Source organism: Haliotis cracherodii, unplaced genomic scaffold (assembly GCF_022045235.1).
Source record: "Haliotis cracherodii isolate W230 unplaced genomic scaffold, xgHalCrac1.p SCAF_2, whole genome shotgun sequence".
Classification (NCBI taxonomy): Eukaryota; Metazoa; Mollusca; class Gastropoda; order Lepetellida; family Haliotidae; genus Haliotis; species Haliotis cracherodii.
In genome coordinates, this window is record NW_027266275.1 from 3644818 (window position 1) to 3671795 (window position 26978).

The window sequence follows — 26978 nt, forward strand, 5'->3', positions numbered from 1 at the left end:
CTACTAAACTCGTTACTGTCGATATTTTTAGGAATGTCGACTTGTACCCCAATAGATGGGGAGTGTAGAAGAAAAGGGCACAACATTCTGGCACTAAATATAAATATTGTTTGAAAAAATGCATGGTCATATTTTCTAAAGAAACGCAATGCACGCCCTTCTGCTACAGCCACGGACGTATGTTTATATACGTCTTTGCTACAGCAGATCTGGGTCATGTCTCCATACATGTAGTATACGTTCAATGTTCCAGTAATTTGGAGCACAGAGATACCAAACTGTGTGTATCAAGTTTTCTCCGGCCACATCAGCCGCAAACTGGATGGCACCAGTTGTTTCCTGTACCAAGCGTGATACTGATGTCCTTGTAACCTGAAATCACAAACCCAAGATGTCATTTCTTTTTATTTGCTTCACGCAGGTGGCATGCATGCTGTAGGGAGTGTTTTCAAGTCTATTTCTGGATGGTGAACACAATATAATTACAAGTGCTTGTGTGATTATCAGCTGTGTATTTAGACACGTGAGAAAAAACATGACCAGATTGTCTTTAAAGTGTTCGATCGTGTACACACAACTGCAATGTCTCAATGTATCAGGTGAGGTTAGGTGTACAACGTCGCTTTCAAGATTTATGCTCGATGTGTGTGTGTGCGTGCGTGCGTGCGTGCGTGCGCGCGCGTGCCTGCTTGTACTAGTCCAGACTAAAACTGACAACCTGTCCGAGACAACCTGTCCTTGGTTCATCCCCTTGGTGCCGAATGCCAGGAAGGGTAGCAACAAGTACCATCTTTTAACATTTCTGACGTCTTTAACGACATGACAGTCGGGGGTCGAACTACCAGCCTGTCGCTCTCCGGATGGGCGCTCTATCCACTAGAGACCATAGAGGCTGTATTTCTCAATGTATGAAAACAGTCATAAACGATTACCGTATTTACACAAATACAATGTCTTGGTGTTATGGCACAAATAACAGATCTGGACCTGTGTGAAGAATCATTTCTAACCCTACTACATGAACACACTACATACATGCACGCACGCACACACACACGCACGCACACGCACACACGTACACACACAAATACACACATACATGTGCACACACGCGCGTGCGCACGCACACACACACACACACACATAACGTGTGCATGAGCATATGTACATAGCCACAGGGTCAAGTTCCACAAAGCGAACTCAGCTCAGACGGTGGTATAACTCCCTACTTCAGACGTGGTTAAGAAAACAATCCAATTTGCACACTGGTTTGTTTGTAGATCGTGAATATAATGCAAGGAAGATATGTTATGCCCTACTTCTCTACCTCTGACGTGGACTCGGGCAGCTTGGACAAAACAGTGTTGAACGCCGCGGCTTACAGTTTCACAGATCGCCATTTGTCAGTGACATGCTTCCAAGACAATCAATTGAAATACCGCCTGTAATTGACAGACTTATAACAGATCTATTGGAAATTGTCATCTCTATGTATGGACGCATACACAAAGTATATAATCTGTTCGTGCGAATGCATATATATAGCCCTATATATAGGGCTGTTTATATAATCTGTACGTATGGATGCGCATATATACAAGACACGAAAGTCGTCAGTATATATAATCTGTATGGATGGATGCATATATATATACAAGACACCAAAGTCGTCTGTATATATAATCTGTATGGATGGATGGATTGAAAGTTTTGAGTTAGTTTACTGTTTGTTTAAACATTCCTGCATCGCATGGCGTGAGTACAGGTGTGCGGTGTAAGGGAAAAAGCACATATTGTTGATGCAGATTGTGTGAGTGGCGTGTGCTACGGCAGGGCGGGACATGCCTACCTTTTCACGAAGACCTGCATGGCGTCTTCACTGATTTTCGGTGATCCATTCTTATAATATTCACCGTTAATTTGCCTTTTACGCCCAATGGTCCGACAATCGATGTTTTTTATTCTCTCGCGTGGACGTTATATGTTTCAAAATCTATTCTCTAAAACCTGAAAACATGTCCATTGCTTTTTTGTACTGGATTACGTTAAGTGGGAGAAGCGACTGGGAAAGATTTTTCACCCAATTTTGTTTTGGTGTCTGTTCAGTTAAGTACATTTGAGCTTTTAGGTTGCGACTAGGCTTGTGAATTGAAATTAGAGTTTGAAGGTGTTAAGCTGCTTGAACTGTATCCGTTGTTTAACTGGCAACCAGTGAATACTCTGCAGTACGGGTGTGATGTGGGCTGTGGATTTAGTTCCGGTAATGATACGGGCGGCAGGGTTCTGCACAAGCTGCACGGGGGTAATTGCAGATACACAGTGTGACAAAGCGTTACAATGGTCTAGGTTAGACAGATCATAGTTGTGGACAAGTATGTTTGTGGTTCCAGCACCAAGATATAGACGGATGTTTCCATTGTTCCTCAAGTGAATAGACGCTGATCTGGCGACTGAAGACTTACTGACGACATTGTCTTCACAAAGATGACTGCCAGATAGCGAGGTTGATCAGAAGGTTGAACAGGTGAATCACCAACCTCCATGCATAATTATGGAACCTTCAGGAGTTGCTGATGAGTTCCTAGAATGATGAACTCTATCTTATCATCGTTCAACTTCAAATAGTTTGCTGACATCCAACAACGCATGTCAATTATACCACTTTCCTTAGTGTTTTTACATGTGTTCACACGTACGGGAATATGGAAAGGATTTTGTCCCTTCTATTTAGAAAGACTGCCAGTGTCTTTTACTTTGTCATAACCTCGACATGGCATTGCTGTATACAAACAGTCGAATCCAATGATTTTCTCTGGACGTCCTATAAAGCCAACAGCATTTAAGATGGCTTATTTTCTCTAATATCCTGACTTTCATGCAAAGTAGGGAGTGATTTTCAGAATTGAAATGTTGGTTGACACATTTGGAAACATTTCTGTTGATGTCCGATCTATGCTGGCTGACTCGTGTCTATAATTTCAGTTGTGACCCCAATATAAACCAATCCACAAAGGGTATGTTCAATGCCGTACATGACGTTTTTAGTTTCACCTGATAGTTCCTCAAAAGGTTTTGTGCAGTACTTTTTAGCTAGAGGTTAGATTTGAATTCAGAATCAGGGTTTATAACAGGACAAGTTTAGCCATTTTTGGTGCCACATTAGTTTGTTTATTGTTTGTTTGTGGTTTAAGGCCGCCCTCAGCAATATTACAGCTATATGATAGCGGTCTGTAAATAATCGAGTCTGGACCAGACTATCCAGTGATTGATATCATGAGCATCGATCAACGCAATTGGGATACGATGACATGCATCAACCAAGTCAGCGAATCTGACTACCCGATCTCGTTAGTCGCCTCTTTCGACAAGCATAGTCGCCTTTAACAGCAAAAATAGATCTTTATTCAGCTGAAAATATACATTGCAAGAGAAACGCATCTTAAAGTAGATAATTAAATATTACGTAAGAAGAAAATCATCATAAAACTGTCTTCGTGATTAGTTGATCCGGATGCTACCAATCTCAGTGATGGGCTTTCCAGATCAATTGCAGTTGAAAATGTATGTGCATTTACGTTCTCTTTGTTTTGAGCTGCCTTTTTAATGATAGCATAATGTTTTATGTATAAGGTTTAGGCTGTTTTTCGTGTTTTACAGAAAGAGAAAATTACGCATAGGCAAGTAACTTCCACCGTGTCACAGCGCATTGTGAATTTTCATAGACACTCGGGCGACACACAACCTGTGATGCCAAAACTGTGCATTGGTAATGATTTAAACATATTTTTATTCAATAAATGAATCTGGATTGGTAAACAAGTTATCTGACTTATGTTACCAATCTGCATGGATAATAATAATAATAATGATAATAATGATGATGATGATGATGATGTCAGAGGTCCGATTATGGTTGTCATATTGAAAATTCAATTTATGTACAATGCATGTGTACCTTGTTGTTTTGTGTCCTACCACCTTACACCGTCCCATAAATAGAGCCATGTCGCATATTCGATATTTCCTCTTTCACCAACTGGTTCATTAAGTCGAATGTGTTGTTCATCTGATCCCAGGCAATCAATCAATCTCTATTGATGGTGCCGATGAGGCCATAGGCTCATGGTATTGTCATAATGACCGATCTGTGACATCCTTTGTGTGACAAACATTTAATTCCAAATGTTCATTGCCCTGGAGCCATGGCGTTATACCAAGTCTTTGAATGAAGTGACACACATAAGGAAGAGAATTTATGGATGTCAGTTTCGGAGTATATACTTACTCCTTCATCAGTTGAGTGTATGTCTCGAATCACTTAATTACCATTACTTATATGATGTCCATCCTTTTTGTTAGTCCCCCCCCCCCCCCCCCCCCCCCCTGTTTGTACATTTACTGTCAACCATCCTGAACGAGCTGCGCAACTATGTCACTGTTGTTATTTTGATGTTTATATTTATACCTTAATCCGTGTCCTGTGACAACAGTGGAGTCGATAGCTTGTAGTATATATGCACGATTTCTTTATACAAGTATATATACTGACCGCCAAAAGAAACGCGAACCATAGAACCATATAGAGTGACTGAGTTGTGTTTAACGCCGCTTTTAACAGTATTCCAGTTATATCACGGCGTGTCAGCTTAATGTGGGAGGAAAGCCCGAATTGATGAGAACCATATGGAGAAATATGGGCGTTCAAATGTGTACCACTTTATGACAAAATTAAAAATCAGTCAAGTGTTACCACGATATGCTGCACGTGATTTCCAAACTTTACCCACTAATCCTGCTCGAGACAAATGGTGCATCTCGAGTCATGGATCTGTAACGTTACATGTGATGCGCTCATGAGCGTTGGTTCACACAACATAACAGTATGTTCGTTTGTGCGTTAAACCAATGAAATATCTCTTCAATATGAGTAATTCTCCATACATTAAGCAACATGTATGGTATTCACGTTTCTTTTGTTGGTGAGTATATATGTATAAAGCTAACTTGTATATAAACTGCAAGCTATCGACTCCACTGTTCCGACCGTGCATCGACCCCGTGCAAGGGTTGGGTTGTTTTACCACTTATATCATGTGATAGAAAGTGACCTAGATATGGAAACACGAACGCCATGCATATTGAAAAGGCCACGTTAAGCTGTTACAGGGATTCTTATGCATGTAGCTCGCATCATCATGTTTTATTTTAGCATACTTTGACTTTCACGTACAATAAAGTGCCAGTGGATTAATGAAACCTATATCATAATGGGTGACCCATGAAGATCCGGGGTAGAATAGGTCTTCAGCAACCCATGCTTGTCGTTAGAGGCGACTAACGGGATTGGGTGGTCAGGCTCCCTGACTTGACTCATGCATGTCATCGATCCCAATTGCGTGGATCGATGCTCGTGATGTCAATCACTGGATTGTCTGGTCAAGACTCGATTATTTACAGACCGCCGTCATATAGATGGAATATTGCCGAGTGTGGCGTTAAACAACAACAAAAACATAATGGGTATTTTAACATCCCATCAAGAAGCTACGACAGGTTCTATCTGTATGGAAAATTCCGATCTTACCATACATAGTTGCCTAGGCAACCACATTGAAACAGTATTACCAGTAGAATTAATTCATGTTCCAAGTTGAACTCTATATGCAGTTTCGATTTACATTCAAACGTATGAACACAGTGTGTACGCTTTACGCCCATTGACCTTCATATAGCCATTGAATATAAGTTACACGAGGACACAGTCAGATATAAGGCGTCGCAATTCGCTGGTGTTTATATATATGCCCTGAATATTATTGTAAGCTCCGTAGCCACGTTCGTGTGCTTCACCAATGGATAATCGTGTATTACGGCGTTAAGCCCAACTCCCTCCATTGACTCTAATGCTATCCTATGTATTTTACTTCTAAAGACACATCGGTTCATGGTGTAGCGCGTGGCCCCAGAAAAGTTGTCTCTGAAAATATGACTCATAATTCCGAACCACATTTAAGCCTTTTTAAAGCATATTCTTTTCTACCAGTGACTTGGACGAGGGCACAGTTAACACGTTAAGTGTCTGGAAAAGGGACACACACTCCCACCCCCACAGACACACGCCACCCCTAGAGATCCGGCAGTGTGCACGTTGTGTAAAATATGTACTAAATGATATCATTATAAGGCTTATTGGACAAAAAATGCTAGTATCTACTGCTGCATAATGTTGCAATATTTCAGGAGCAGGTGAGCAACATGTCGTGTCGTTATTTTCACACCCACACACTCAACACCTGTGGTTAACTGTGTTAATTTAGCGAATAACGTGAGTGCACGGTTGAGTGATCACATCTATCATGACCTGCATTAACCAAGCATATTAAACTCATGAGGCGTGCGGGGTTGTTATAGCAGAACACATAATGAATAAATTGTTGCTTCCGTTGATAGAAACATCCATAGTAAGTCTACCAGTCCTCCGACAGACCAAGGCTTAAACTGCCGCGCTTGGGCAGAACGTTGGTTACCCAGCAACGGACATGGTGTTGAGGTCAAATATGAGGGGGTCATGTCCTCACCCGAATGACCACACACAAAGGTCGGTACCGCTTTGCCCTATAATGTCGTCACACATCGCGATCCCAGGGAACATGTCACCATGTCTTTCATGTTACTGGTCATGTCAGCAAAACTCGGCAACCTGTTGACCTCAGCCTGCATCTACCTTGTCCAATGGGATGTTTCAGATGCACATTGAATATTTTCTGATGGAAAGTGCGGTCCGTCTAAAGTTTTGAACAGTATTCCAGTTATATCAACGGCCTGTCGGCCTAATTAAGGGAAACAAACTCAAAGTGATCTCGCCCTAGCCGTCTCTTTTGCTGAACCCTCCAATATGGGGAGACAAACCAGCTGGGGATATGGGACTAGAACCCTGGAAGGTAAGAGTCGAACGTGCTGGGTTTGAGAAATCAGAGCAGTGTTGGTCTGAGCATGTGTCCTGTTGGTTTGAAAGGGTGCAATGTTGGTCTGAACGTGTACAGTGTTGTCTGAACGTGTTCAATGTTGGTCTGAACGTGAGGTGTTGGTTTGAATGTGTGCTGTTTTGGTCTGAATGTGCACAGAGATGGTTTGAACGTGTAGTCTGGGTTTGATCGTGTGTAATGTTGGTCTGAACGTGTACAGAGTTGGTTTGAACGTGTACAGAGTTGGTCTGAACGTGTACAGATTTGGTCTGAACGTATAGTGTTGGTCTGAATGTGTGCAGTGTTGGTATGAACGCTGGCAGTGTTGGTCTGAACGTATGGTGTTGGTCTGAACATCTAGTGTTGGTCTGAAGGTGTACAGAGTTGGACTGAACCTATAGTGTTGGTCTGAACATCTAGTGTTGGTCTGAACGTGTGCAGAGTTGGTTTGAACGTTTACAGTGTTGGTCTGACCATGTACAGAGTTGGTCTGAATGTGTGCAGTGTTGGTCTGAATGTGTACAGTGTTGGTTTGAACGTGTATAGTGTTGGTCTGAACGTGTGCAATGTTGTTCTGAATATGTGAAGTGATTATTCACCTGAGGAAGGAGTAAACATATACTCCGAAACGTTGTGTTCTCATAATAAAGAAGCTGACATCCACAAATTCTCTTCCTTGTATCAGTGTGGTCAGCAACATTACAGCTGCATGTGTGGTCCACGATGTTGCAGTGGTCGACAGAGCGATGAAGATTAGCCAACAACACACTAATCCAGCCTGGTGACCAGCTCACAGTCAGCCATGAGGGCCGACGGAGCTCCTTTAATAAGCCCCTCTATCAGCCATGGGGAATCAGCCCCTCCATCAGGCATGGGGAATCTGTCCCTCCATCAGGCATGGGGAATCTGCCCCTCTATCAGGCATGGGGAATCTGTCCCTCTATCAGGCATGGGGAATCTGTCCCTCCGTCAGGCATGGGGAATCTGCCCCTCTATCAGGCATGGGGAATCAGCCCCTCCATCAGGCATGGGGAATCTGTCCCTCCATCAGGCATGGGGAATCTGCCCCCCCCCCCCCCATCAGGCATGGGGAATCTGTCCCTCTATCAGGCATTGGGAATCTGTCACTCTATCAGGCATGGGGAATCAGCCCCTCTATCAGGCATGGGGAATCTGTCACTCTATCAGGCATGGGGAATCTGTCACTCTATCAGGCATGGGGAATCTGCCCCTCTATCAGGCATGGGGAATCTGCCCCTCCATCAGGCATGGGGAATCTGTCCCTCTATCAGGCATGGGGAATCTGTCCCTCCATCAGGCATGGGGAATCTGTCCCTCCATCAGGCATGGGGAATCTGTCCCTCCATCAGGCATGGGGAATCTGTCCCTCTATCAGGCATGGGGAATCTGTCCCTCCATCAGGCATGGGGAATCTGTCCCTCCATCAGGCATGGGGAATCTGCCCCCCCATCAGGCATGGGGAATCTGCCCCTCTATCAGGCATGGGGAATCTGCCCCTCCATCAGGCATCAGGAATCTGTCCCTCCATCAGGCATGGGGAATCAGCCCCTCCATCAGGCATGGGGAATCTGTCCCTCTATCAGGCATGGGGAATCTTCCCTCCCCTGTCTTCCATGAGCCAGGTGAATCTACTGCTGTGTTTACGTATCAGGCAAATTCTAATAGTGTGCAATAACTACATTTATTCATCACAATAAATACAGCAGTACTGTGATATCTACGTCTTGCCAAAGCTTCCAAACTGTTTGTTCCAGTTGATGTATAGATCCAGGTCGTTCTGTGAGACACTTGCTCGCACCTGCAGAAACGCTTCCTGGAAGTCTGGGAACGTTATCGGTGGGACCTGGAGACAAAACATTATTTAGTTCATTGTATAGCCTTTCAATCAACTTAAATATTGCAGTTTGTTACTTTGAAAATAAAGTTTATTATTTTAATAAGAATTTCATTGGACATTAATCTATTCTATGAACAAATGAAAATCTAAACTAATGCATTTCATATCTGATCAGTTCATATTTTGGACATAAATTTTTCAAATGCAATCAATATTTGACCAAAGATTTGATGAGAAGGGATGCTGTGTACTTGGTCTGCTGTGATTGTCTCGATCTGGTCAAAGGGGATGCTGCGAACAGGTCCGAGAGCCGCTTCCCGGCACAAGTTGGCCATGTCAGCACCAGAATATCCTGCACAGAACAGGTGCAAGATTTTACTGAACTAGGAAGGTGTTTGCATTACATGCAAAATCGTAAAGCTGCCCATACCCATCATTTCCTCAATGCCCCCAAACTTCCCCAACAGAAGCATGTAACCCGAACCATTTGTGTATGAGTGTATGACACCAGGTGACAGCTGACTTCACACATGCCCCATGCAGTATAAGTTACAACAACATTGAAACAGAGAAGTCCATGCTTCTAGCTACATTAATAGGAAAGAAAGAAGCACTTCCTGCTTAATGAGATCACTTCCTTCTTGTGAAAACACATGCCAAATGCAGAACAACTTTTAAACAGAATATATAATGTCATTAGCTACCTCAAAACCTCAATTATATGCACTTTCAGTTTAATGACCTTGACCTTCAATCTTAGCCATGAACTACAGAGATCATGTACATAGTGTTTTATCAAATTTCCATCAAAAATACTCAAGATATTGTGTATACACAAACGTTGTGACTGTCAACGTCGTCCAATGACATGCGCCAACATTTATGCGATCAAAATCTCTACCTTAGACACTTGTAAAGTAAGTAATGTCAAATTCCAATCAATAATACTCAAGTTCTCTTATACACATGAATGCTTAACGTTAACCGAGTGACCTTGACCTTCAATGTCATCCAACCACATGAGAGGACATTGCTTTGAGCAAACTATGGTTGTGTTACCATATCACTTACATCACTGTGGCAAACACAGACACCTGACTGTTACAATATCAAGTCTCCATAACACACTAATAATACTTCCTAACTGAAATGTATTTTAACATCATTTCATATGGTAATAACCACTTCATTCCGCATCCTGTTCACGAACCATAAGTATCTCCATCAAGCTGTGGTCCATTAAATCAATGCATGGTGACATTTATACCAGCAGCAGCAGCCAGGAATGGAATGTCATCCTGCACCGTCAGGCAATAGCAACATGCAGTAAATGCAACCAGGCAAACAGGACGGTTGCTCGGCAATCTCTTTAACATATTTTCTTTTTTAATTATTTGGTAATATTTTTCATACATATATTAAAAATAAGATGAATATGTTAAGCTTGGCACCAGGAATTTATTATCCCAGGGATTACTGTTTATGAATTCAACAAACATTGCAGTGAAAGTCGTGACACACATGATCCTCACCATCAGTTGTCTCGCAGATTGTCTGGATGTCTGTATCGGAGAGCCGGAAGCTCTGACGAGACATGAGGTTCTGAATGATGTGTTGCCGGGCAACAGTGTCTGGGAGAGGGATGTACAGTCGCTTCACGAAGCGCCGCCTGGCTGCCTCGTCAATTTCCTGTGGCCTGGATGTCAACAAGTATGGCTACAGGGACTCAGGACATGTCATCAAACAACTTAAAGAGTCTTGAATACGGACATTACATATGGTAACTAACGACCAACATTTGGTCAGTTTTTGTTTGTATTTAGCATTAAATAGTTTACAGATTTAACAACCAAAATATCTACAAATGTAGAACAAAATAGGACATAACATATTTTGTCTTAACTATTCCATTCTTAACTATTTTGTTTTACAAAAAGTAGACTTGAAGAAACAGTCCTTGCTGTCGCACCTCTACTATGCATCACCATTCCATCACACTGTAAACACATTAATCCAATTTCATACAAAAATATACCCACTATTCATCATCTAATGACATAATACAACCCCAGGACTTGCAAACATCATAAACATATTGACTTGAATGAATGACGAATGACATAAGTCACATAGCTTAAGGGGTTTCGTCTGACATCTGTTATTCACCCTGGACATTTATGTGTTCTGTACAACAGTTGAGAAAAGTCCTAGTGTCATTGTTTTACTAAGTCCCAGATCTTGTGACCGCTGAGTCCATGGCTGGAGAGATTAATCCTGACTGCCCTTGACATAGAACAAGACAAGCATGGAAGACTGATCTCCTACACCTTGCACTGCCACAGACCTGTTCAGGTTGAGCAAGTTCTATGAGAACCATGGCTTGATGGAAGAGTTTACCAGTGTATGCCGTCTGACCTCACCTGTTGGTGGCCCCGATGACCAGAATGCGGTCTTCTGACTGTGTGCCCGCCCCATCCTGAACACAGACATGTACAAGTATATCATAGCATCTGTTCACTGGTAACATGCAAAGGCTACATCAAAGAATAGTTTCATCTTTCCTATAGGACATATTGAGCTGCCTCAATGACCTTGTGCCGAAAACTACTTGCGAAAACAAATTGTGTGTATGCGTGACTAAAAACCAAATGACCAAAATGCACTGTCTACAAAATTGTCAAAAGCATCGTAACATATTCAAGTAGAGCACAGCTATTATCAGCAGCATGATGCAACTGATGGTCCAGGTTGTGTGGTTAATATTGGGGATACATATTTCATCTGTTTCATATAGGCTGATCTACTCACTTATATTTCCAAAGTTATTTACCCGATGAAAGAAGACAATGATATAAATCATGTATTCCCTGGGTTCCCTCACGACATAAGATCTGTGGTGCAGACCGATCACTTACAGCGCCCTAGTCTACACTGTTTACCTACCAGCTGTACAAGAAACTCGGTCTTGATTCTGCGTGAAGCTTCATGTTCTCCGTCTGAGCGCTGGGACAACAGGGAGTCGATCTCGTCAATAAACACCACGGCGGGCTGGTTACACCGGGCCACGGCAAACAGAGCTCGCACCATCTTCTCCCCTTCTCCTACCTGGCAAACAGATGGGGTAGCTCAGTCATCAGCCAGACACATGACTGTGGCAAACAGATGGGGTAACTCAGTCATCAGCCAGACACATAACTGTGGCAAACACAGACACATCACTGTGGCAAACACAGACACACGACAGTGGCAAACACAGACACATCACTGTAGCAAACAGACACACGACTGTGGCAGACACAGACACACGACTGTGTGGCAAACACAGACACACGACAGTGGCAAACACAGACACATCACTGTGGCAAACAGACACACGACTGTGGCAAACACAGACACACGACTGTGTGGCAAACACAGACACACGACTCTGTGGCAAATACAGACACATCACTGTGGCAAACACAGACAAACGACAGGGGCAAACACAGACACACGACTGTGGCAAACACAGACACATGACAGTGGCAAACACAGACACATCACTGTGGCAAACAAAGACACACGACAGTGGCAAACACAGACACATCACTGTGGCAAACACAGACACATAACTGTGGCAAACACAGACACATCACTGTGGCAAACACAGACACATCACTGTGGCAAACACAGACACACGACTGTGGCGAACACAGACACACGACAGTGGCAAACACAGACACACGACAGTGGCAAACAGACACATCACTGTGGCAAACACAGACACATCACTGTGGCAAACACAAACACACGACTGTGGCGAACACAGACACATCACTGTGGCAAACACAGACACACGACAGTGGCAAACACAGACACACGACAGTGGCAAACAGACACATAACTGTGGCAAACACAGACACACGACTGTGGCAAACACAGACACATGACTCTGTGGCAAATACAGACACATCACTGTGGCAAACACAGACACACGACAGGGGCAAACACAGACACACGACTGTGGCAAACACAGACACACGACAGTGGCAAACACAGACACATCACTGTGGCAAACAAAGACACACGACAGTGGCAAACACAGACACATCACTGTGGCAAACACAGACACATCACTGTGGCAAACACAGATACATCACTGTGGCAAAAACAGACAAATCAGAGTGGCAAACACAGACACACGACTGTGTGGCAAACACAGACACATCACTGTGGCAAACACAGACATATCACTGTGGCAAACACAGACACATCACTGTGGCAAACACAGACACATCACTGTGGCAAACACAGACACATCACTGTGGCAAACACAGACACACGACAATGGCAAACACAGACACATCACTGTGGCAAACAAAGACACACGACAGTGGCAAACACAGACACATCACTGTGGCAAACACAGACACATCACTGTGGCAAACACAGACACATCACTGTGGCAAACACAGACACACGACAGTGGCAAACACAGACACACGACAGTGGCAAACACAGACACATCACTGTGGCAAACACAGACACACGACAGTGGCAAACACAGACACATCACTGTGGCAAACACAAACACACGACTGTGGCAAACACAGACACATCACTGTGGCAAACACAGACACATGACAGTGGCAAACACAGACACACGACAGTGGCGAACACAGACACATCACTGTGGCAAACACAGACACACGACAGTGGCAAACACAGACACATCACTGTGGCAAACACAGACACACGACTGTGGCAAACACAGACACATCACTGTGGCAAACACAGACACATCACTGTGGCAAACACAGACACATCCCTGTGGCAAACACAGACACATCACTGTGGCAAACACAGACACACGACTGTGGCAAACACAGACACACAACGGTGGCAAACACAGACACACGATTGTGGCATACCCGATAACTTTGGAGTACAACAATATGCGCCCGTAAAAAACACTATTCAACATGTTTAAACAATTCAATATATTGATAAGTGGAAACCCTTAAAAAATTGCACTTGAGATGGCTTCCTCTTGTTAAAGTATAAGGATCATATTTATTTCATTTCAAGAAGCATGCACAGCGCTGTTAAGTGTGTTGGTTGTGAGGCAGGCAGGCAAACTGCCACCTTGTTTCTGAAACCTGACAGACATTTCTAGCATCTGCAGACATGGGTGTAGATAGGGGAGATGTGTCTGTGGGGAGACGTGACACGTCACCAGGCACACAGAGCTTCGCCACGTTGCTGTGAGATACATACCCACTTTGACGTCAGGGAGGATGCGCTGATGCTGAAGAAGGTAGACTTGGACTGACTGGCTATACATTTACCTACAAAAGGAGCTTGTCGTTAGATAATCTTTCCATTAGCCAGAACTATTTGTTAATCCCAGTATTATACTTATTAATAATTATACCTCATTAATACTAAGAACTGTTGACTATCAACCCTACATACATCTAAGCAGCATGTAGGCACTACAATAATGTACGTCTATGAAAGAGTTTCTTTTATAACATGTAGCCTACATCAAGCTTATAACACAGACTCTTAATCAAAACGGGAATAATCATCTGAATGGGTATTAAATTAGTATTGACACCTCAAGTCAGACACAGACCTATGAGAGTTTTCCCTGTTCCTGGAGGTCCAAACAGCAGCAAGCCTTTCGGTGGACCTCGAAGTCCAGTGAAGATATCCCTGAAACACCAAACAAATATACCACCACCACCAAAAGAAACGCGAACCATAGCAACATATAGAGACGTATGTAAAGTTAAGCAAGATGTTTCCAGTGGGTACCACTAAATGACAAAACTAACAAGCAGTCAAGTGTTACCACACAGTGTCTTTATTCTCACCACAACATGCTGCATGTGATTTCCAAACTTTAAATGCTAATAAATAATAAAGTTTGGACCAGACAATCCATTGATTGACATTAAGAGCAAAATCCAAGGCTACCCACCTTGTACAATGACAGGCTACCCACCTTGTACACTGACAGGCTATCCACCTTGTACAATGACAGGCTATCCACATTGTACAATGACAGGCTATCCACCTTGTACAATGACAGGCTATCCACCTTGTACAATGACAGGCTACCCATCTTGTACAATGACAGGCTATCCACCTTGTACAATGAAAGGCTATCCACCTTGTACAATGACAGGCTATCCACCTTGTACAATGACAGGCTACCCACCTTGTACAATGACAGGCTACCCACCTTGTACAATGACAGGCTATCCACATTGTACAATGACAGGCTACCCACCTTGTACAATGACAGGCTACACACCTTGTACAATGACAGGCTATCAACATTCTACAATGACAGGCTATCCACCTTGTACAATGACAGGCTATCCACCTTGTACAATGACAGGCTATCCACATTGTACAATGACAGGCTACCCACCAAGTCACTGACCACATGGTCCAGTAAGTCACTTCTGATAACAAGCACATGTTGCTGGAGACCCGTCAAACTCGGATATCTCATCCACTAACAAAAACATCTATAAAACCTTGTGAATATATGTCACAAGGACAAAAGAAAACCATATGATCTGAAAACAGGCCACTCAACAAACAGGAAGATTTAAAAACGAAGTGTATGCTTTGGTCATCGTAAATACCACACAATGTTTGTTGTTTAACACTGTACTCAGCAATATTCCAGCTATGTGACGTAGGTCTGTAAATAATCGCGTCTGAACCACACAATCCAGTGATGGACATCATGAGCATCGTTGCATGAAAATGGAATACAATGACTTGCATCAACCAAGTCAGCGAGCCTGACCACCCAATCCCTGAGTCGCCTCTGACAACAAGCAAAAACGCCTTTAACATCTGTGTAAACAGTTAGTTTGTGTAATGACACAGCAGAGTGCTGTGTTATCATAGGCCACAGTAAAACAACAACCTACGGTCGAAGCATGGGCCACACCACAATCTCTTTTATTGTTTTCTTGGCGAACTCCAGACCTGCTATATCACTCCAGTCCATCTGGGGGCCATGATCCATCACCTGTAAATAGTCTGCTTTAGCAATGTTGTTGAGAGAAACAGTCATCAGAGCTCCAGGTAAGCTTTTGGTGTTGTGGGTATTTTACCCATGCATTTTAAAATCATTGGGTATCAGTAATTCTGTAATAGCTTTTACACATGTGGGTATTTAAGTTAAATATTTAAAAACCCTATTCATCTAGTCCCTGCAAACTGGTGTCGTGTGGATTCGAGAGCTTTATAGGACTCAAAAATACCACGATAGTTCCACAAGAAAGTGTGATGGCAAATAATCATGATGTAACAAGGTTGACGGAATGCCCGTTTATACCGGTAATTTCAAAATAAGTTGCTGATTTGCTAATCGAATACGTAGGGTTACTTCACAATATTCTGATGATACGCACAAGTTTTATTTTTGTAGCTCATCTGTAATGTTCGTTGCGTATTTGATACACTTGGATTTTATTTTACAGTGTACTTCTGCATTTCTGATACGTATTTTACGCAGATACGCAGCTTATCTGGAGCTCTGAGTCATACAGTATATTATAGACCCATTCTATCATGACAAGTACCCTGGACCATTTACCACCAGCTGGGTCCCAATCACATTTCTCTTATCATGATCCTAGCACAGAATGTCTATCGCACATGGGTGTATTGGACATCTATTTTTAGCATTGTGTATCAGGCTGGATAACCGAGGATGATTGCAACAAACCTAACCCTCAAAGTTAGAACAAAAAATTGCGTTGGGAGATCTAGCGAAAATGAGATTTTTATTCTTTCAGTATATTCTGTAGGCTCCCAGGCCAATCACCAACAAAGCCTTACCTCATTCATGATAAGTTCGATCATCTTGGGTTCGATGCCCTTCAGTCGTTCGTCAACCGGCTCCTCACATTCACTACTGCCTTTACCACCACCACTGCTGCCAGATCGGTTGCTATGGCAACATGAAGACATTATTTTTTCACGTCAGTCACTATATAACCGAGATATTGTTTTGTGACGAAACATTTTAACTCATTTACTCGGTCTACGTGAAACCTTAAAGATGTACCTTGGTTCCTTATTTTTTAAATACAACATCCAGCCATCAGAGGTACAGAAGTACAGAAAGAAGGAAAGAAGTACAGAAGTACAGAAGCCCACCTTGATTAGAAGTTGAGCGCAGCAGGGAAAAAGTGATAAATTGTTAGTCTTGAACTAGGCTGCTAAATTTTCAGAAACAAGAATCATATTTAATATAAGAAAATCAAAACTTAAACCTTAAAGAAGCTGAAAGATAACTTTTCTAAAATATTATGAGTGCTTCCTTCAATAATGACATTGTTGGTGCAATCTTGAACAGAAATCCATACACAGCTGTAACCCCAGAGTGAGTGAGTGAGTGAGTGAGTGAGAGTGAGGTAGTGAGAGTGAGTGAGTGAGTGAGGAAGTGAGAGTGAGTGAGTGAGTGAGTTAGTGAGAAACACAGAAATTCAACAATATTACAGTTATACAAAACAAACTGGTCCAGGATATTTATGATTACAAACGCAGAGTTTGTTTGTTTGTTGGTTGTTTAACGCCGCACTCAGCAATATCCCAGCTATAAGAGGGGGGTCTGTAAATAATCAAGTCTGGACCAGACAATCCAGTGATTGACATCATGAGCATCAATCCACTCAATTGGAATTGCTTACATGCATCAACCAAGTCAGCGAGCCTGACCACCCTATCCCGTAAGTCACCTCTTACGACAATTGTTGTCGCCTGTTACGGCAAGCATGGGAGTAAGTTAGTGGGTGAGTATGGTGGGTGAGTATTGTGAGTATGGTGGGTGAGTATTGTGAGTATGGTGGGTGAGTATTGAGAGTATGGTGGGTGAGTATTGTGAGTGGGAGGGTGAGTATTGTGAGTATGGTGGGTGAGTATTGTGAGTATGGTGGGTGAGTATTGTGAGTATGAAGGGTGAGTATTGTGAGTATGGTGGGTGAGTATTGTGAGTATGGTGGGTGAGTATTGTGAGTATGAAGGGTGAGTATGGTGGGTGAGTATTGTGAGTATGGTGGGTGCGTATTGTGAGTATGGTGGGTGAGTATTGTGAGTATGGTGGGTGAGTATTGTGAGTATGGTGGGTGAGTATTGTGAGTATGGAGGGTGAGTATGGTGGGTGAGTATGGTGGGTGAGTATGGTGAGTATGATGGGTGAGTATTGTGAGTATGGTGGGTGAGTATTGTGGGTGAGTATGATGGGTGAGTATTGTGAGTATGGTGGGTGAGTATTGTGAGTATGGTGGGTGAGTATTGTGAGTATGATGGGTGAGTATTGTGAGTATGGTGGGTGAGTATGGTGGGTGAGTATTGTGAGTATGATGGGTGAGTATGGTGGGTGAGTATTGTGAGTATGGTGGGTGAGTATTGTGAGTATGATGGGCGAGTATGGTGGGTGAGTATGGTGGGGGAGTATTGTGAGTATGGTGGGTGAGTATTGTGAGTATGGTGGGTGAGTATGATGGGTGAGTATGATGGGTGAGTATTGCGAGTATGGTGGGTGAGTATGCTGGGTGAGTATTGTGGGTGAGTATTGTGAGTGAGTATGGTGGGTGAGTATTGTGAGTATGGTGGGTGAGTATTGTGAGTATGGTGGGTGAGTATGATGGGTGAGTATTGTGAGTATGGTGGGTGAGTATTGTGAGTATGGTGGGTGAGTATTGTGGGTGAGTATTGTGAGTGAGTATGGTGGGTGAGTATTGTGAGTATGGTGGGTGAGTATGGTGAGTATAGTGGGTGAGTATTTTGAGTGGGAGGGTGAGTGGGAAGCTGGGCGGGGAGCAGATATGATAGTCCATGTAGATCCTGCGCTGACAGTATAAGGTAACAGAACCTACCTTCCTCCTCCCCCATTCTCCTCCCGACCGGCAATTGGGGGAACAAACTTACTCGATGGGCCGCGCCTATCAATGGAGACATTCTATAGACCTTCATCTCACAATATGATAGGGATATGACATTTCTAAATATAATCAAAACTGACACGCTTAATCTTTTCTTTCCACCAAACAATCTCCTGATAAGAAATTAATGAGCCAGTGGGAGTCCTTATGCAGACAACAAGAGTCATGCCAGGCATGGTGTTTAGCAGGGATCATTTTGTCTTGTGATCATGTTCCTATATATAAAACATGGAGAATTCTGAAATACCCAAAAATCAGAGCAGACATGAAGTATATTTAATGTTCTGAAACGTATAACATGAAGACTATCTGGACAGAGGTAGTCGGTACCTTGTTCCGAGGGATTTTTTTCCTGTCCCATACACAGACGTTGTCGGTTGACCTTGACCTTGATTACCACCTCCTGCTCGAGAATATTTCTTCTGCTGGTCAATAGCCTTCAAATCAATAAAATAATTTACTATTAAATTAGTAATCAACATTTCATTATTGGCAAAAATATATTCAACAATCTACAACAAAGACACCCACAAGATGTATCCTCATTTATACATTTTTTTCATTTTGCAATTCCAACGTACTAAAAAGAGTCAGTTCGGGGAACACCTGTACTCTTAACCCTGATGTCAGAAGCGTCAGATGAGTTATCTCCCCTTAGTTGACAGATCTTTGCTCTGATCGGAAAATTTACCAGTTCTGGTTGTGTTAATAATATGTAAACTGGGACTTAAGGTGGTGGTGACCAGTTGGATGTCTCACCAGCTGCTGTTTGGCTGTTTTAAAGGGGTTGTTCAGATGGGGCACATCCTCCTCCTCCTCCTCAACCCCTGGGTCAGGTCCGCGTCTTGGATGCTAAATGGGACCAAATAAGGATGAGTAAGTCGGCTACTTCCAAACCCTAGTAAGGTATGAATGAGTATGACTTTATGCCGCTTCGAACAGTATCACATCAATATCCCAGCAAGGGCCACAAAGAATGGGTGTCGCACATGGACCCTACGTGTAGAATCAAACCTGGGGCTTGTCTTTGTCAAGCAAATGCTGACTTTTTTACCCACAAGAAACATTGATTACAAGATATTTCAAAGTCAAATAATTCTCATAAATTCATTCAAAAATATTGAGGGAAACGATTTAAGTGACAGGTTTTTTTATTGATATTCACCCAAAACAACACATAGTGAGACGCCCTTAATTTGACGTATCGTTGAGGACAATGCAACTTGATGTTGTCGACAATTGTTGTAGTCGATCATTTTAAACTCGTCTCCATCAAGTGGAGAGTTTCAGTGAATCTCAGATATACCTACCTCAGTGTTTGGAAACAAAGATGGCTGCCCACCAGAGGATCCAAAGTTTCTCTGCCCACTTCTCCCACCTGCAACTAAAGTTACATCCACAAATCAAGATAGAAAGGTTGTTTACATGTATTCCATACTGTAGTTTTATTTCGACATTTTCAAACACTCTGCCATGAATTTGCAAAATACTCAATTTTGATAGGTCAATCAGTGATTCCAAATCACAATAACTACCTTTGATTGAACGTTTTGAACACACGATTTAAGGTTCACTGCACAACTAATATTTATAGAATGTACTCTTTCTTAATAATTTTCAGTAGGAATTTTTAATTATAATATTACAAAATGCAAACACAGTCTTGCTTGACAACGGTATAAGGATCTATACCGAAACGTCTCTTTTCACAGTATTAAAGAAGTTGTTATCCATAAAATTGTGTCTATCTTGTCATCCGTCAACTTCTAAGTAATGCCTATCAAACAATTTACACACATGAAGTGTGAATTTCCGGTTTCAGGGACAACAGACACTCCTCATAGTGGTGTGCACTTTTAGAGGACCAAAACTTGTAAGACTTGCTCTATTTTCATTAGGAATGACTGCATAGTGTTGACTTACTAAGTAGTTGTGAGATACAGAATATCATTGCAATATACAAGGTAGGAGCATATAAACCAATGGTTGGTTTGAAGGCTATTATCAGTGTTCCATCAATTCAAATCAACCACTTACCCAAACCATTTCAACCACTGTGTCATGATAGAATTGAGATACACATTCCATCGCATTGATATAGAGCTATGTTACCTGTAGATTTGACAGAGCTATGTTACCTGTAGATCTGACATCTGTTACCTGTAGATTTGACAGAGTTATGTTACCTGTAGATCTGACAGCTGTTACCTGTAGATTTGACACAGCTAAGTTACCTGTAGATTTCACAGTGTTAAGCTTAACATTTGAAACCTCATGCTGTGAGTGTGAGTTAGATTCCAAATTCAAATTAGCTCCATCTACTCTACCATTAAGAAAGTTCTGCAAAGAAAACAGTATGTTCATCTCCTATTGATTTGTGTAGGCCCATAAGCATAATAATTGATTTCATTAACATACAAAGCATATCCCTTTGACAGAAACTAACCATTGTTAGAAAACAAGGGTCTTTTCCCGGAATAAGTATCCCCACTATCAATGTCCATGTTACTGCTGGACGTCCACGCTGGAGTGGTCTGCCTTTGGTGGGAGCCTGTCCTGTGTGCTCCATCAATCCTGGCTCCATGTGTGGAGCCGTGTGTGGAGCCGTGTGCTGGTTGTTGATCATCCCAACTCTTCTGCCTGTCCTTCCATTGAGTTAGTGAGGTGTTGTTGTGTCGTTGGAAGTTAAATTGTCTGCTCTGAGTATCCGAGGTGCTAGACTGATTTCTACTCTTGTCTAAACTAGTAGTATTATTTTCCTTATTGTCTGTCTTCTTGAAAACTGGGTCGTTGTCACTTCCTTTGGGCAGATAACTCTTGGAGATACTCTGAAATGTAGATATGTGCACTAAATACTGAAAGTAGGCACAACAGTGTGACAGTCAGACAAAATGAACATTCCAGTAAATTTACATTGAGCTACTTGGACCAGACTTTGATGTGGTGTTTTCAGATTCTTTACCCATCAGTAGGTCCAAAAATAGAAATAAAATATTCCAACTGAATTTTATTTTTTTTAAATGTCCTGAATGTGTTAAGTAAGTAGATAAAGTTACAACAGGTTTTAATTAGAGTATTTTAAATAATTTATTCATATTGGTAGCTACAGTAAATGGGTAGTTGTTTTTTAATATTTTACTTATTTCTGGTCTTTCATTTTTTTTCACATTTCATTTTTGAAAGTCGGCAGATTTGTAAACCATGTTTACAAATGATATTTCAAACTATTAATCTATGTGTACCATTGCTTGTGACTTCAGTTTCTGGTAGAAATCTTTTGATTTCAGAGCATCAAGTGTAAGGGTTGATTTCCATTTCTGACTTTCTGAAAATAAAAATTGGTTTACGTGATATTCATGCTCATGTTCCACTTTGGCACCCAACCTGACCATGCACAGTTCTGAATGTCAGGCAGGGAGCCACACAGACATGGAGAATAGCACTATGTGAAAGATTCAAAGGGCAAAAGGCAAAAGATGGACATCAAATCAAACCAAACTAATAAAGATGAATTCTGTGATAAAATAGAGATTGGAGCAATGGAGGCGATGTCACTTTCGAAACGAAGCTATGAGGGTGCAGGGGTCCATGACGTTTATCATTACAAACGTAGAGATACAATACACAGGATAATGGAGATGGAAAGATGGAAGCCACTTACACTGGTGGTGAGGAGAGGTGAAATGGGGTTTAACGTCGCGTCCAAGATTATTGCACTTATATAACAGCGTGCATGCATGTGTGTGTGTGTGTGTGTGTGTGTGTGTGTGTGTGTGTGTGTGTGTGTGTGTCGCTGCTTGGACTAGTCCAGACTGATGCCGATTTATAGTGCTAGCCCACTGAGATACCATGCCGCAGTTTAACATGAATACCCCACTCAGACACAGTATACTGACTCCGAGCCGACCAGTCCTTGTTTTAGTCCCTTAATGACATGCGCCAGACAGGGTATCAGCAAGTACCATCTTTTAACGTCTTTTGGTATGACGCAGCCGGGGATTGAACCCCGGACATTCCGCTCTCCGGGCGGACATTCCGCTCTCCGGGCGGACGCTCTACCACTAGACCACGGAGGTGGTCCCCACTTACACTGGAAGACGTTATATGGATTGTGATAAGAGCAAACCCTATAACCATTCTTTGACTTTCAGTACATTTAAACACATGCTTTAATTACTTTGAGAAAAAGATATTAGACCTATCTGCAATAATTAATGAAAATACTTAACAAATACCATTGTTGTGTTTGCTGCATATGGCGAGAGCTCCTTCGGAAAAGCTATTCAGACCTGCAAGGAACATGAGTGTGGCAGTCAGTGGTAGGTGGATTGAAGAGGAAGGAGAACGTTGGGGGAATGTTTCCCAGCTAAAGAGAGGAGGTGAATGTTAACTTCTTCAAGCTGCATCTAGAACTTGGTATGATGAACAAGGACGATAGCACTGTGGATATCCACATGTATGTAACCTCCCTTCTTCACATTTCTGTTCATCACTTGCTTGATAAGTGTTAGTATCTGCACCAAAACATTGCAGTCATTGTAATAAAGTAGTTGTATATCCATAGAACTAAATCCCTTGTTTAAGTGAATGTTATTTTATGACACAAATTTCTGAACGATTTTCAAATTGCTTCACAGTGAATAAGAGTAAACAACTAACAGCTTATTGCAAACTAATTCATCAGGCTTGTTATGTGTGTATAATGTCAGCAATACCTGATTTTTCATCTAGGGAATCGACAACTCTCCCATAGTCGTCTTCAAACCCCTTCACCACACAGGACTCAGCTTCTACAGGTAATCTGAACACAACATCCATGAGTCATACAACAGTCAACAGCTGTACTATGTGTTACAGTTCCGTCTTCAGATGTACAATCCCATTTCCCTCGTAAACTCCCATACACCCAGTTATTGACACATATAACAAATTTATCATTATGCAATCACTAGCTTCCTCAGTGAAATAAGTTTGTATTACAATATCAGATTTGTCTTGGCTCAGTAAGCAACTCAATGAGATGACATCCATAAAACACTATGACGTTAAGACGTCAATAACAGCCCAGCCGACAGAATTGTATGGAGTTTTACATGACAGCCAACCAGAGATGGATTATATTATACGTAATGATAAATTTAATTTTCAAATATGCACAACCTGGAGAGTTAAGAGTATAGGACAAATTATACAAGTAAAGAACAAACTTTTACCTTACTCCGGTCTGTATACAAGTAGAATGTATTTACATCTAAATGATGAGGAACTCATCTACTCAATGTGTAACATGTAGTTTACAATTTAATAAAGCATGTACTGGAGAATGTTGGAAGTATAAGAATTGGTGAATAACCAGTAGACTACGAGAAAGGAAAGCCTCAAACATTGGCACCTGACTTTCAGTTTCAGCACTCGTTCAAGAGGTTCCTTTTAATACATAATTCTGAGTTTTTAGTAGATTATTCTATGCATCATAACATATGAACTAACTACGGAGAAACTTTAATGAAGTCAACCTACTGTTCACTTGATGTAATTTTATGATATGAACAATGGACGACACCATATCATACTGTTCTCAACAATGAAACAATGTGACATAATATCGTTGAGTTGTCTGAACTTAAATAGATAGTATGATACAGTTGTGAACACAGAAGACGACCCACATTCCCTGAGTCTGTGCCAGACGTAGGTGAGCCGATATATTCCTCAGACTGTCCGCTCGGAGAGATGGAGAACTATTGCATGATGGGATTGAAAAGTGGAGTTCCTGCAGTCGGCACAAAAACTGATCTTCTTCACATCCTGCAGTCCCCATCATCTGATGACAAAGGGTGAAACGGCAGACAGTTCAATTAACAGGGCATTAACTCTGTCTATGTAAGGAGTGACTTAATAATATTGAGATCGCTCCTATTAATTATCTGGTCACTGAACCACAACCTGAGGATAAGGAATATTCTGCAGTGGCTATGTTAAGGACTATTTCCAGTTTACTATTACTATTTCTATACCTTTTGAAGAGGAAGTCAATTAAGATATAAAAAAACATATTATACTGAAACTTAGAGGTGATTTGGTCCTTGTCAGCAAGAAGGCATCTTCGGTACATATTTCTAAATACTGTACATTTGAATGCCAATGGAAGATTTTCATACAAATACGTAGATTCATGCATTTGGTCAAAGGATTAACAAAATGTTGTTTTTCAATTTGGATTTGTTACAGATAACACTGCATTTCCCTGAGGAATTCATATAGAGATCTAGCAAATTCACAACTAACCTAAGAATCTCCCAGGGAAGATGTGTTGACAATAACATAAGCGACAAACAGACTTTCTATTCAGGAGGTGCATATATTTTCTTATTCTGTTGGATCTGTGTAGTCGACTAGTACGTGTTAAGTACTGTGTTTAATCTATATCCACGAACATTAGAAGGATCATTAGAAGAGTGACATATCATGCTTAACAGAGACTTTGCAAAAAAAGTAGGCAAATATAAGTCTAAATAGACACATTGTTCCTGGGTTCTCACGTCAAGGTATCCCCATGTGAGTATCCCGGGATATCCCTTGATCGCTCTATCTGAAATCTAATGTGGTTATTGACATTAGCCAGATGCAATCGCTTATCATGGGTTGGCATAAAACAACTAACACACCCACATGAAACTCACAAACTATTTATCACAGCTCAAACAGACTTGTCAAATTATCACAACAAATTTCTTATTTTCCCGCCATTAGTTACTTCCGCATAAGGGAAACCACTCCGCCTTATCGCGATATATATACCGCTAAATAATATATATATCCGTTAACATTAACGCACCTGAGTGAAAGGGCTCTTTTTACTTAATCTCGTTGACGTGTGTTTAAGGGATTTACATGCGTATCTAGTCCCAAAATGTTATTATGGTCTGTGTTTGCATGTCTTATTACACATTTTGCGCATAAAAAGTTTGTCAATTGGGCATACTTTTAGTGATGACAAGTGATAGTGTTACTTACTACAATACTCGATGGTAATACTTGCATAAGGGACGACAAACAGGTTCCATCTTAAATGTAAAAGGCGCTGTTCTTTCTCGTGCACTGGGCCTAATGTGTGTAACGACGTCGGACTGTCACGATTTGGATTGTCAGTCAACGCAGTTTCGTGTAAACTGGATATATTTTAGCATATATACAAACGAACAGTTCTGCTATAAATTAGTATAAAGAATAATCGTAATTTCCGTGATTAGTGTAACTGGATTACACCGACCCGTCTATTGTTCTACAAGATGTAAGTGAGGGTGAGGCCTAGGCACTAAGGTGTTGTCTCCCAACATGGGTACAATGTGGGAAGGCATAGAAGTTATCCCCGTGGTCACATGGCTGCAATAATACTAAAGAGCGGCGACAAACTCGGATCAAAGCTTGTGTAGCGGCAGCGACCACTAACATCTGATTTTAATGAGATTACAAACTCCTTCACTCACCCTCACTTTTACGACACAGTCAGACAGTTGCATCACAGCGGCCTGGTAGTTTGGTTGTTTGGGGATTTTGTTTTATGTTGTTTATTTGTGTGGTTTTTTTTTGTTTTTTTGTGTGATGTTTTTGTGGTTGATGGGTGTGTGTGTGGGGGGTGGGTGGGGGGTGGGGGTTGGTATCTTTTAATAATTTTGTTGTTTAACGAGGCACTCAACGCTGTCTGTATACTATGTGACAGCGACCTATAAATAATCAAATTTGGTCCATACACACAAGTGATTGATATACTTCATAATCAATGTCCGGATATCTTGACACCTGCCTGTCTATTTAGCGTAGTTTGCACATGAACCTATTCTAACTCGGAATCCCACCGTGGGCTCCGTGGTACTAGTGACTACTGAGTCAGACACGGAAGTGGTTGAAAACGCGAAAGCGAATGACAACGAAGTACAAAACTTACGGAAATGACAATCGTTCTTGTACCACACGAGACACGCGACTGTTAGATATAAATATGTCTTCGTTGTATTTTGCTTGACAGGTTATCTTGGTAATGTGTATTTTCGTTATAAAAAGAACAGACTGAATGGGTTGTATAGCGCACGCACGCACACAAAATAATTACAGTAATAATTTCGGTAATATTGCATGACAAAGGTACTAGCATCCTATCGTTAATCTGTCATGCTGAGACAGATTAACTATATA

At 41.7% G+C, this 26978-nt stretch overlaps 1 protein-coding gene across 1 annotated transcript; it reads right to left on the reverse strand.

The window, feature by feature from the left end:
• Positions 1-8703: 8703 nt before the first annotated feature.
• Positions 8704-25535, reverse strand: LOC139468925 (fidgetin-like protein 1). Its single transcript, XM_071251063.1, has 19 exons — positions 25466-25535; positions 24452-24606; positions 23498-23583; positions 23018-23071; positions 22025-22107; positions 21229-21610; positions 20093-20166; positions 19542-19634; positions 19113-19219; positions 18717-18782; positions 16675-16786; positions 15759-15859; positions 14441-14520; positions 14080-14150; positions 11767-11928; positions 11244-11299; positions 10356-10519; positions 9075-9175; positions 8704-8829 (listed from the first exon to the last, which is right to left on the reverse strand). The coding sequence occupies exons 2-19, from the start codon at positions 24604-24606 to the stop codon at positions 8704-8706; spliced, it is 2073 nt and encodes a 690-aa protein (XP_071107164.1). The 5' UTR covers positions 25466-25535.
• Positions 25536-26978: the final 1443 nt, after the last annotated feature.

Coding starts and splice junctions, on each gene's coding strand:
- LOC139468925 (XM_071251063.1), bottom strand. CDS start 24,606: ATGATGGGGACTGCAGGATGTGAAGAAGATCAGTTTTTGTGCCGACTG. Junction 23,584..24,451: donor CTGGCACAGACTCAGGGAAT/GTGGGTCGTCTT, acceptor TGTTGTGTTCAG/ATTACCTGTAGAAGCTGAGT. Junction 20,167..21,228: donor ACCCTTGTTTTCTAACAATG/GTTAGTTTCTGT, acceptor ATGTAACTTTAG/TTGCAGGTGGGAGAAGTGGG.